Source organism: Caretta caretta, chromosome 7 (genome assembly GCF_965140235.1).
Source record: "Caretta caretta isolate rCarCar2 chromosome 7, rCarCar1.hap1, whole genome shotgun sequence".
Lineage (NCBI taxonomy): Eukaryota > Metazoa > Chordata > Testudines > Cheloniidae > Caretta > Caretta caretta.
In genome coordinates this window covers 5,873,283-5,885,393 of record NC_134212.1, presented here as the reverse complement: position 1 = coordinate 5,885,393, position 12,111 = coordinate 5,873,283, and the positions used below count along the sequence as shown (strand labels likewise).

The 12,111-nt window shown below is 48.2% G+C and overlaps 1 protein-coding gene across 1 annotated transcript; it reads left to right on the top strand.

Moving 5' to 3' along the window:
- The first annotated feature begins 407 nt into the window (after window positions 1-407).
- PSMD6 (proteasome 26S subunit, non-ATPase 6) lies at window positions 408-12,111 on the top strand. The gene is made up of 8 exons (XM_048859099.2): window positions 408-644; window positions 4,922-5,127; window positions 5,902-6,047; window positions 7,306-7,525; window positions 7,638-7,746; window positions 9,010-9,178; window positions 11,590-11,667; window positions 11,794-12,111. The coding sequence occupies exons 1-8, from the start codon at window positions 500-502 to the stop codon at window positions 11,888-11,890; spliced, it is 1,170 nt and encodes a 389-aa protein (XP_048715056.1). The 5' UTR covers window positions 408-499; the 3' UTR covers window positions 11,891-12,111.

Genomic DNA, 12,111 nt, shown 5'->3' with positions numbered 1-12,111 from the left:
ATGGCGGGTGTCGGTCTCAGGGGGGGCGGTGTGTGGGGGGGTGTCTCTGAGGGTCTCATGGCGGGTGTCTCTGGGGGTCTCATGGCGGGTGTCGGTCTCAGGGGGGGCGGGGGGGTCGGTGTCGGGGGGGTGTCTCTGGGGGTCTCATGGCGGGTGTCTCTGGGGGTCTCATGGCGGGTGTCGGTCTCAGGGGGGGCGGGGGGGTCGGTGTCGGGGGGTGTCTCTGGGGGTCTCATGGCGGGTGTCGGGGGGTCTCTAGCGCGCTGTGGGCGGAGGCGGGGCGCCGGGTGCTGGCGGCATCTGTGCGGCAGCGGGGCCGCTCGGCGCCTGGCCGGGCCGCTCCCGGGAGCCGGCAGGGGGCGCTGCGAGGCGGAGCCGGGACCGGGACCGAGGGCCGGGCGGGCGGAAGCGGCCGCCGCCGGTTTCCGTCTCTCGGCGGCTGAGTCACTGGCCGCGCCGCTCCCCGCCGCCGCCGGCCGCCCGCTGCCCCGGCCCCGCCATGCCGCTGGAGAACCTGGAGGAGGAGGGGCTGCCCAAGAACCCCGACCTGCGCATCGCCCAGCTCCGCTTCCTCCTCAGCCTGCGGCCGCAGCGCCCCGAGCCCGCCGTGCGCGAGGAGCTCATGGCGGCCGTGCGGCGCCACAGTGAGTGCGGGCCGGGCCGGGCCGGGCCGAGCCCTCCTTCCCGGGCCCTGGCCCCCTCCCCTACTGCGCGGTCCCCTTCCCTCCCGGGCCCTGCCCCGGCCCCGGCCCCCCCTCCCCCCTCCTCTCCCCGGCCCCGGCCCCCTCCCCTCCCCCTCTCCTCTCCCGGGCCCCCCTCCCCTCCCCCTATCCTCTCCCGGGCCCCCCTCCCTCCCTCCTTCCCGGGCCCTGGCCCCCTCCCCTACTGCGCGGTCCCCTTCCCTCCCGGGCCCTGGCCCACCCTCCCCCTCCTCTCCCGGGCCCCGGCCCCCTCCCCTCCCCCTCCTCTCCCGGGCCCCCCTCCCCTCCCCCTATCCTCTCCCGGGCCCCCCTCCCTCCCTCCTTCCCGGGCCCTGGCCCCCTCCCCTACTGCGCGGTCCCCTTCCCTCCCGGGCCCTGCCCCGGCCCCGGCCCACCCCTCCCCCTCCTCTCCCCGGCCCCCCCTCCCCCTCCTCTCCCCGGCCCCGGCCCCCTACCCTCCCCCTCCTCTCCCGGGCCCCCCTCCCTCCCTCCTTCCTGGGCCCTGGCCCCCGCCCCCTCCCCTACTGCGTGGTCCCCTTCCCTCCCGGGCCCTGGCCCCCACCTGCCCTCCCCCTCCTCTCCCCGGCCCCGGCCCCCTCCCCTCCCCCTCCTCTCCCCGGCCCCGGCCCCCCTCACCGCCTGACCCCCTCCCCCTCCTCTCCCCGGCCCCCCTCCCTCCCTCCTTCCCGGGCCCTGGCCCCCTCCCCTACTGCGCGGTCCCCTTCCCGCCCTGGCCCCGGCCCACCCTCCCCCTCCTCTCCCGGGCCCTGGCCCCCTCCCCTCCCCCTCTCCTCTCCCAGGCCCCGGCCCCCTCCCCTACAGCGCGGTCCCCTTCCCTCCCGGGCCCTGGCCCCGGCCCTGGCCCACCCCTCCCCCTCCTCTCCTGGGCCCCGGCCCCCTCCCTGCCACTCCCCTCCCCCTCCTCTCCCGGGCCCCCCTCCCTCCCTCCTTCCCGGGCCCTGGCCCTGGCCCCCGCCCCCTCCCCTACTGCGTGGTCCCCTTCCCTCCCGGGCCCTGGCCCCCACCTGCCCTCCCCTTCCTCTCCCGGGCCCCCCTCACTGCCTGATCCCCTCCTCTCCTGGGCCCTGGACCCCTCCCCTACTGTGCGGCCTCTTCCTCTCCCCGGTCCTCTCCCCCACTACCCATTCCCCTCCCCCATTCCCTCCCTGGGCCCCTCCCCTGCCCCTTTCTCTCCCGGGCCCCTGGGCCCCTCCTCTTCCCCCCTCATAGAATATCAGGGTTGGAAGGGACCTCAGAAGGTCATCTTGTCCAACTCCCTGCTCGAAGCAGGACCGATCCCAAATTAAATCATCCCAGCCAGGGCTTTGTCAAGCCTGACCTTAAAAACTTCTAAGGAAGGAGATTCCACCACCTCCCTAGGTAACGCATTCCAGTGCTTCACCGCCCTCCTAGTGAAAAAGTTTTTCCTAATATCCAACCTAAACCTCCCCCACTGCAACTTGAGACCATTACTCCTCGTTCTGTCATCTGCTACCATTGAGAACAGTCTAGATCCATCCTCTTTGGAACCCCCTTTCAGGTAGTTGAAAGCAGCTATCAAATCCCCGCTCATTCTTCTCTTCTGAAGACTAAACATCCCCAGTTCCCTCAGCCTCTCCTCATAAGTCATGTGTTCCAGTCCCCTAATCATTTTTGTTGCCCTTCGCTGGACTCTTTCCAATTTTTCCACATCCTTCTTGTAGTGTGGGGCCCAAAACTGGACACAGTACTCCAGATGAGGCCTCACCAATGCCAAATAGAGGGGAACGATCATGTCCCTCAATCTGCTGTCAATGCTCCTGCTTATACAGCCTAAAATGCCATTGGCCTTCTTGGCAACAAGGGCACACTGTTGACGCATATCCAGCTTCTTGTCCACTGTAACCCCTAGGTCCTTTTCTGCAGAACTGCTGACTAGCCATTCGGTCCCTAGTCTGTAGCGGTGCATGGGATTCTTCCATCCTAAGTGCAGGACTCTGCACTTGTCCTTGTTGAACCTCATCAGATTTCTTTTGGCCCAATCTTCTAATTTGTCTAGGTCCCTCTGTATCTTATCCGTACCCTCCAGTGTATCTACCACTCCTCCCAGTTTAGTGTCATCTGCAACCTTTCTGAGGGTGCAGTCTGCGCCATCCTCCAGATCATTAATGAAGATATTGAACAAAACCGGCCCGAGGACCGACCATTGGGGCACTCCACTTGTTACTGGCTGCCAACTAGACATGGAGCCATTGATCACTACCCATTGAGCCCAACAATCTAGCCAGCTTTCTATCCACCTTATAGTCCATTCATCCAGCCCATACTTCTTTAACTTGCTGGCAAGAATACTGTGGAAGACCATGTCAAAAGCTTTGCTAAAGTCAAGGAACAACATGTCCACTGCTTTCCCCTCATCCACAGAGCCAGTTATCTCATCATAGAAGGCAAATAGATTAGTCAGGCATGACTTGCCCTTGGTGAATCCATGCTGACTGTTCCTGATCACTTTCCTCTCCTCTAAGTGCTTTAGAATTGATTCCTTGAGGACCTGCTCCATGATTTTTCCAGGGACTGAGGTGAGGCTGACTAGCGATCTAGTAACTTCCGTGAGTTGCCGGAAGAAAGCCTCGTCCACTTCATCCCCCTGCTCCGGTGGTCTATAGCAGACTCCCACCATGACATCACCCTTGTGGCTCTCGCCTGTAAACTTAACCCAGAGACTCTCGGGTTTTTCTGCAGTTTCGTACCGGAGCTCTGAGCAGTCATACTGCTCCCTTACATACAGTGCAACTCCCCCACCTTTTCTGCCCTGCCTGTCCTTCCTGAACAGTTTTTATCCATCCATGACAGTACTCCAGTCATGTGAGTTATCCCACCAAGTCTCTGTTATTCCAATCACATCATAATTCCTTGACTGTGCCAGGACTTCCAGTTCTCCCTGCTTGTTTCCCAGGCGTCTTGCATTTGTGTATAGGCACTTGAGATAACTCACTGATTGTCCCTCTTTCTCAGTATGAGGCAGGAGCCATGCCCTCTCCCGCGCTCCTGCTTCCTCCCGGTATCCCACTTTCCCCCTGAGCCCCTCCCCCACCCCAACCTCTCCCCCGCTCCCGGGTCCCCTCCGCTGCCACCGTTCTCTTCTCTCCTGGGCCCTCTCCCCTGATCCAGCCCTCTGTTCCCTCCTCTCCTCTTCTTCGGCCCCATTCCCTCCTGGGCCCCTGGACTCCGCCCCCGTTCCCTTCCCTCCCCCCTCCTCTTCCCCCCTTGCCCACCCCCAGGCCCTTGGCCCCCACTCCCATTCCCTCCTCTCCCCCCTTTGGTCCCCCTCCCCTACTTCAGTGTCCTGCTCCCTCATTGGCCCCCTCCCCCACTCCGGCCCCTGGCCTCCCCGCGCATGAGCCCCCAGCCCTCTCCCCTCACATTTTCCTCCCCCTTTTTGTCCCTCCCCCTCCGTTCTTCCACATCCCCCAGCACCAGACGCAGTCCCCATTCCCTTAGAGGTCCCAGTCCCATTCCCCACTCCCCACCATCCTCCAGTTCCCAACCCCTCCCTCCCCAAACATCCCACAGCCAATTTCTTCCCCCTCCACATCCCCCCAACCTCAGACCCCATTCCGTCCTCTGCTGAGGGGTTGCAGCTTGGGGCTTCTCTCCTTCCCCGGTAACAAGCTGTGGGCCCCCAGGGTGCCCTGCCAGCACTCATAGGGGTGGGGGGAGAGGAGAGGTAGGTCTGTCCATAGGGACTGACCTTTTGGGGTTAGTGTTCCACAGCATCACCTTATTCTGTGAGGTTTGGGTGCATCTCAGTCTCTGTGCCCCACGGTCTCTACTGCTGAAGAGAAAGGGCTGTTATTTATCTTGCAGTAGCACCTAGCAGTGCTAGTCTAGTATCAGGGTCCAGTTGCGCTCTGTGCTATATAAGCAAGTAAAGACAGCCTAATAGCCAGACTAGAAGCATGGCAAGAGGCAACAAGTGGATGAAATAGCTAAAGAGCAGGCTGTGGACCAGGGAAGTGAATGAATTGTGCATAAGAGGCAGGAGAATGTCAAAGAGGAAGAGAACCTGAAACAATCTTCAATGCATAGTGTCTAAATGTCCTTTTAAGAGGCAGCTGCCTGATAACTAATCTGGTTATATCCCTCTGTCAGTGGGAGTTTTCCTTTAGCACTTCAGACTATTGATATGTGATCCTGCAGCAATGTTTATGACAGCGAGAGCTACCCCACTTCTCTTTCAGATATGGCCCCATACTATGAAGCACTCTGCAAGCCCCTTGACTGGCAGATGGACATGGAGCTGTTGAATAAGATGAAAAAGGCAAATGAGGAAGAGTTGAAACGTCTCGACAATGAACTGGAAGATGCTGAAAAGATCTTGGGGGAGAGTGAAATCCGCGATGCAATGATGGCCAAGGCTGAGTACCTGTGCCGAATTGGGGACAAGGTGAGTTAAAGGCTCAGGTTCCTTGGGCTGCTGTCATTAAAATCATCCTTCTACTTTCAAACCAGGCAAATTTATGCGTGCTATCCATTTAGAGGAGGCCCACTGACTCATGATCTGGAGAAAATAGAACCACGCATGGGTGGAGTGAGTGGTGAGATCTAAGCAGTGCAGCAAGAGAAAGGAAAGGGGTATAAAACTGGGAAGTGAAAGGCAAACTAAGAGGAGAACAAATAAAAGTTTGCCATTTAAAACTTTTCAAAACATTTTGTAGACAGTATTTTGTACCTACCTAGTGTTGTGTTTTTAAGCTGTTACATCATAATTGCATATGCAATGCGAGTTAGTTACTGTATTTATATAAGCATTGGGGACTCTGTTAAGCTATTTTGGGAGTAACTTTTGGAACTTCAGATTTAAACTTTGACAGGTTGTGAATGTTAATCTCCTTTTTTGAAAAAGGTTGGTATTTTAATTATTTAGGATAGACAGTTGTACAGTTCTGTTATGGATGGTGCATCTTGATCAGAGTATGTTAACTTAGTTTAAACTGGCTTTCTAAGTTAGCTGCCAGCTTTTTTAAGTGCCAAGACATGTTTCACTTGCCTGTGGTTTTTTTTTTTTTTTTTGCCCCCGCAGTACTGCTGAAATGTCCGTCAGCAAGATAAATCTCTACGCTACCCTGGTAACACCCAAGGCAGCTTCTCTTGATAAGACATTTTAGTGGGGTGCCAGTTCCTTTTTATGTTTTAATATTAAAAAATATTGTCTTGTTAGGAAGGAGCTCTGACTGCTTTTCGTAAGACATATGACAAAACTGTGGCCCTGGGACATCGTCTGGATATTGTGTTCTACCTTCTAAGAATTGGCTTGTTTTACATGGATAATGACCTCATCACACGGAATATCGAAAAGGCAAAAAGGTACCATTGTTAGATTTGTGGCAAATATCACTGTTTGAAGTAAAGCATCATTGGTTGCATATGTCTAACAAAACACTAGGTTTGAAGATAGCTATAGAACTGCCTGATTACGAGTGAATAAGTTTGGCTTATTTGTTAATAATTTTAAAAAATTAGTATTTATTCTTATTATGAGTGCACAGTGCATTTTGCAATCTGAAAGAAATAGGAGTTCCTGGTACAAAGACTTTATAATTTAAATAAAGTGACATTTGTGTTCTCATTATTTACTAATTTTAAATTAAATCTAGTTATACATTATGGTCCTAAGTAAAGTTATGAAAGACACAAACGATTCTAACCAGGGCTTGAAAAACTTATCAGATACCAACTAGCCAGAGGAATAAACCCACTAGCTAGAGTTAGATATGAAAGATGAGTGGATGCTGGATCAGTTAGTCATGGGGCAATCCCATATGGAAACGCTGGTGCCCTTACAACCTCCAGCTGCTGGGAGCGGGGAGATGGAGGTGTTGGGATTTCTGTGAGGATATTTGCTGCCCTTGGACACTCCTTGGGGCTTGAATCTTTTGTGTCTGCTCCTGACTGGCCTGTATTTGATGAGTTTTAATTTCAAACCTCTTCCTGCCTATAGCTGCTAGAAGGGAGAAGGAACTTTTTTCCCCTTAACACCATGGCGCTTTCAGGCTGCTCCAATGAGCTGGTCTCCACTACTGGTTCCTGATCATCTTGGCTGTTGCAATGAGAGATCTTTAACTGTACTCTTCCCTCAGTCACTATTTTTTGTGTTCTCCCCTGTGAATGGCTCCTGGCCCTGCCTCTGCTGCTGCTCATGGCTACAGCAGCATTACAGGGGTCTTGAAAGTTTCACAGCTGCCCATAGATTTTGGTGGTTTTTCCTAACAGTTTTTTTAAATGTTTAGTCTACTACTGGTGAGCAAAGCTGAACAACAGGCATTGGAGGTGTGTGTCTGCGGACTCAGGATCACAGTACTGGATAGGTTCACATTTGGAAAATTATCATCACAACTAAATCAGCTAGAAACTTTTTAATTTTTTAAAATGTAGCTTGAATTCTGGCCTCACTTACCAAGGAAAGCGTCCCACCTATGACTGACAAGTGCATTTTTGAAGCTCTAATGGTTGCGATATAGTGTACTTCATAACTAAGACTTCCTTATGCACTCTAACCTTGTTAAATGTACTGTACTCATTATTTCAGATAAAACATGTAACTATATATCTTATTTGTTTTAAGTCTAATAGAGGAAGGAGGAGACTGGGACAGGAGAAATCGTCTAAAAGTCTACCAAGGTCTTTACTGCGTAGCTATTCGAGATTTCAAACAAGCAGCAGAACTCTTTCTTGATACAGTTTCAACATTTACATCCTATGAACTTATGGATTACAAAACATTTGTAACATATACTGTCTACGTCAGTATGATCGCGTTAGACAGACCTGACCTTAGAGAGAAGGCAAGTAAAGCAAATTACTGCACTGATTCAAGCTGATCAAATTGTTCTTAATGTTCTCTCTCTCTCTCTGACTAGTATATGAAACTTCTAAATGTTGTTCGATTGCTTTCAGGTTATTAAAGGGGCAGAGATTCTGGAAGTGTTGCATAGTTTACCAACAGTACGACAGTATCTTTTTTCACTCTATGAATGTCGTTATTCAGTCTTCTTCCAGTCATTAGGTAAGGATGTTTCATACACCAGTATCATTGTCCTGTGTTTCTCATTAGGTCCTGTGAGCAGCTTGCTACAAATCGTAGCTGAGTTTTGTAGAATTGCCTAGGGGATGGGCTATAGGTGTAGTTAGTGTTGTCAAACCCCTGACAGTTAAAATCATCCATTTACTTTAGGTGAATCACTCCTAAATACCACTTTCCCTTTGCAGCACAGTGAGGTAAAGTAAGCTGCTCTTGCAAGGATTTATGGCTCTCTAAAATGTTTTTCTTACAAAATGAGCATTTTGAAAGGTGGCATCTTGTTGGATGAGGGAAGGTTCTGACAATGTAGGCACCTAGTACCATCTTACAGGATGCGATCAAAGAGCTAGTTTGCTATCTTTGGTCCTAATTCTGTGGTCAGACCCATAAGCTGTGTGCAAATACAAGATTCCTGATTGTGGAATTGGGACCCTAATAGTACTTAACTCCATTAAAATGGGAATTCTGGAAGGCTTCCTTTAAAAATGAAGACAGTTTTTTATAAATTTAAAACACTGGATGCTTCAGGAAGTCAAAGGATTCTAAATTTTTAAAATCTGAACTTTCAGGTTTAAATTACAAAGGGGAGATTTCATAGCCGCTGGCTATTAAGGGCGGTTTTGAACTGGTTTCTGTGGGAACAGTGCAGAAATGAGGAAAGGAAGCAGTTTTAAAATCCATTCTTCATTGTTGTCACTGTGCTGTCAGTTTTCATGCTGCTGGTTTCTGTTCCAGTTTCCATGAAAATGGGTTCTAGGGTAGCAAAAATAAGAATTTTAAAAAAATCTTCCCCTTTACTTTGGAGAAGACTGGGTCCGAATGGCTGCCCTGCAACCAGAAGCAGAGGGCAGAAAATCTCAGCTGCAGACCTCAGCTGCTGCTGAGAACTGCACATGCCAGTCTGACAAAAACTAAGAGCTCCTGAAGCATCTGTAGTTTCTTAAAGCCAGTTTAAGACCCTCTCAATAGAAAGCTAGTCTTACCCTCCACTGTTCTATTAAGAACAAGTTTTGATGAAGCAAACAGAAACCAAGTGTTATCGTTAAAGATGTGAATATCTACTTTGGTTGTGCGTTTATATCTCAATGCACACGTACGGGACACAAGGATCCTGTACGACCACATACCATGTCATGTTGCTTATTGAACTTTGTTATGTGGGGTGGTTTGTTTTTTTTTATTTGTATAACCAGGAATAGATTAACTCTAAGAGATTATAGACTGTATTTGTGATTTTTATCTTTTCAGCTATTGTAGAGCAAGAGATGAAAAAAGATTGGCTGTTTGCTCCTCACTACCGTTATTATGTACGGGAAATGAGAATCCATGCTTACAGCCAGCTCCTAGAATCCTACCGGTCACTGACACTAGGGTACATGGCAGAAGCTTTTGGAGTCGGTGTAGAATTCATAGATCAGTAAGTGAAAAGTAACTTTCGTAAGTTAGAGACTTTAGTCATTGTTTATAAAGTAACGAGTTTACAATGATCCTGCTACAAATAAACAGATGATATCAAATAGAGAGAAGAGATATTAGACCATCCACAAACCAAGTTATCTGTGTATGCATGCAAGATTATTTTTTACTAATCTCATGTTTAAGGGTAGAAATCAGTTAAACTTTAGTCTGTTTAAAAAAAAAAATCATTGTCCAGTATTTCATTTTCTCTCTGCATAAGAAATGTATATTTAGTTTTTACACATGAAGCATCATGAGATACCTTAGGAAAATATTTTTTTCTTTACATGGTAAGACTAAGGGCTATCTGGACAACTACAATTGAATTTAGGGAACTAGGATATAACACACTTAAAAGTTATGATGTAGATGAGACTTCATCATGTTCTTTAAATTTTGACTGTCAAGTGTCCCAAAACTGGAACATAAAGTCCAATCTTCACCACAAGTTTTAACTGGATCGCCTGACTCACTTTATAATTGCTGTGTAGATTGGACCTGATATTTGTTGTTTAAATCAGGTAAAGTGTAGGCAGCTGTTGTGCAAGCTTTGCAAAATCACACCTCAGTCTGCACTTGCAGTTCCAGTTCTAAGGTGAGACCAAACAACTGGTTTTCACTGTGACCTATATTGGGATTTGAAGTTAAATCTAGGGTGAAAGTTTAGTGGCTATACCTATAACAGCCAGCTTGTGTTTGAATATCTCTAGAGAAACAACTTGCTTCCATCTATAAGTATTTTTTTAAAATATTCCCAATTAAGAAAAAATGGGCAGGAATCTGAGTCCTGACTGAAATGTACATAAATAAATTAGTAAAGCAAAAAATGAACATTTGAAAGGAAACTGAATATAATCATATTAATGAGATCAGCACTTAAGTTATACCAGTTTCTATTAATGATTGTAACTTACCTGGTTTACTATAGGTACTTCTCCATGTTGTCATGCTCTACTATGGGAATATGGGTTTGTTTATTTTCATTGTCACTTCTTTCCTCGCCACAAACAGTTCTGTGGAAACAGACCAACACGAAGAGTGTAACCAGTCCTTATCCATTCACAGGCACTTGTTCAGCACCAGCATTATTTTTTCCTTCATATCCACACTTTGATCCATAATAAACCACTCTCATTTGTTATATTGCGATATGGCCTCATAAGCGTTAGTTGGACCAGGAAACAAAATTAACGTGAGCAGCAATTTATTAAGCAAACAATCTAACATGCAGGGCTATTAGGAAATGTCAAACAATTTTGTACTGTTTCTCTTAGAAAAACATATAAAATCGCTGACAGGTTGTGCTAAATCAGCTACTTGCAATGCTAGGCAGTTAGGCAGGTTTGTGCCTTGTGGGCAGAAACTTTCAGGCCAGGGACTAGGGTGGGTAAAAATGTGTAGTAAGGCTACTCTCCGTTATAGGAGGGGCTGAAACATGAGAAGTATGCTGTATGATTGAATTTTTCAGAGATATAGGAGGGCAGTGGCAACTGGGAAGAGGATTGTCTATTCAGAGTAATTTGAGCACAGGTGCTACGGCCCATCACTGAGGATAGTTCATTTAACATTGCTGGTGGGATAAAGATTCAGCATCAGAACATATGTGCAGAAGGAGGATGTGGGGGTGCTCAGAGTTGATAAGGAGACTGTTGGCTCCTTCAGCTGACCCACAAAATCAGGAGATGATAGGAAGGGTTTGGTACCTTCAGCATGCTTGCACTGTGTGTGGCAAGAGATTAAGGGAGACATACATGGATTTTGGATTGAATGAGCTGGACACGGTTTGTAGTAGGAGAAATAGAAATGGTGGGATAACCATGTTTGTGTTGCTGCCTTCTGCTAACTTACTTCAACCTCCAGAATTGAAAGGGGGCTTTCCACAAAGCATGAAATACATCACTCTGCATTTGGTGACGAGACAAAACTCCTATTGGCTTCAGTAGGAGCCTGGGCTGAATAGGGAGTTCTGAATAGAGGGTCCTTACCCGGGTTCAGAGTATAAGTTTTTAGGAAGCAATGACCCAGTTATTTCATGTAATAGCCTTGCCTCGGAGCCATTCCACTAATGTAACTGTAGACCGTGTCAAATGCTCAGGAGCTGTACAGTAGAATAAAAACTAAATGTACACAATACACCACCACCTCCTAATGTCCAAACAAATGAGGTGCAGTTTAAAAGAAGAAAAGGAAGTAGATGAGCAAAGGTGGAACATGAAAGGCTCTTCTAAAAACAGCTGTAGGGGAAAAAGAACTTTAAGGCATTTCTTTAAAAGTGGGGTGGGAGGAAAACAAGACACTTTGGGGGCGGCCTGCAACTCTTCTGTGCAACATCTATAGATTGAACATATTTTTTTTTTTTTTTTTAACTAGGGAGCTTTCAAGATTTATTGCAGCTGGGCGACTGCATTGCAAAATAGACAAAGTAAACGAGATAGTCGAAACTAACAGGTACAGTATCTATAATCTGGTGTAACGCTGTATATTCTAATCAGTTACTGAATTGACAGTTATTGAAAAGCTTGTCATGGTTTAATGTGACTTCTTACTCTAAAACCCTTTCTTCATAATTTGTAGGCCTGATAGCAAGAACTGGCAGTACCAAGAAACCATCAAGAAAGGAGATTTGCTGCTAAATAGAGTTCAGAAACTTTCCAGAGTAATTAATATGTAACACTTTTTTAAAAAAAATAACGGAATGAAAAATTTAGATGTTTAAGACCATTTTGGAAGTAATGTATACTGTATGAGTTGATATGCTGTAGCTAAGAAAATTATAAGTGAGAAGTAGGGTTTTTACAGTCTGCTTCATTATGTAAACAACTGAACTGTATAAACGTTACATTCATGTTTTCAGATCTCAGTTCATTAAATCTATAATACAGATGTAATGTA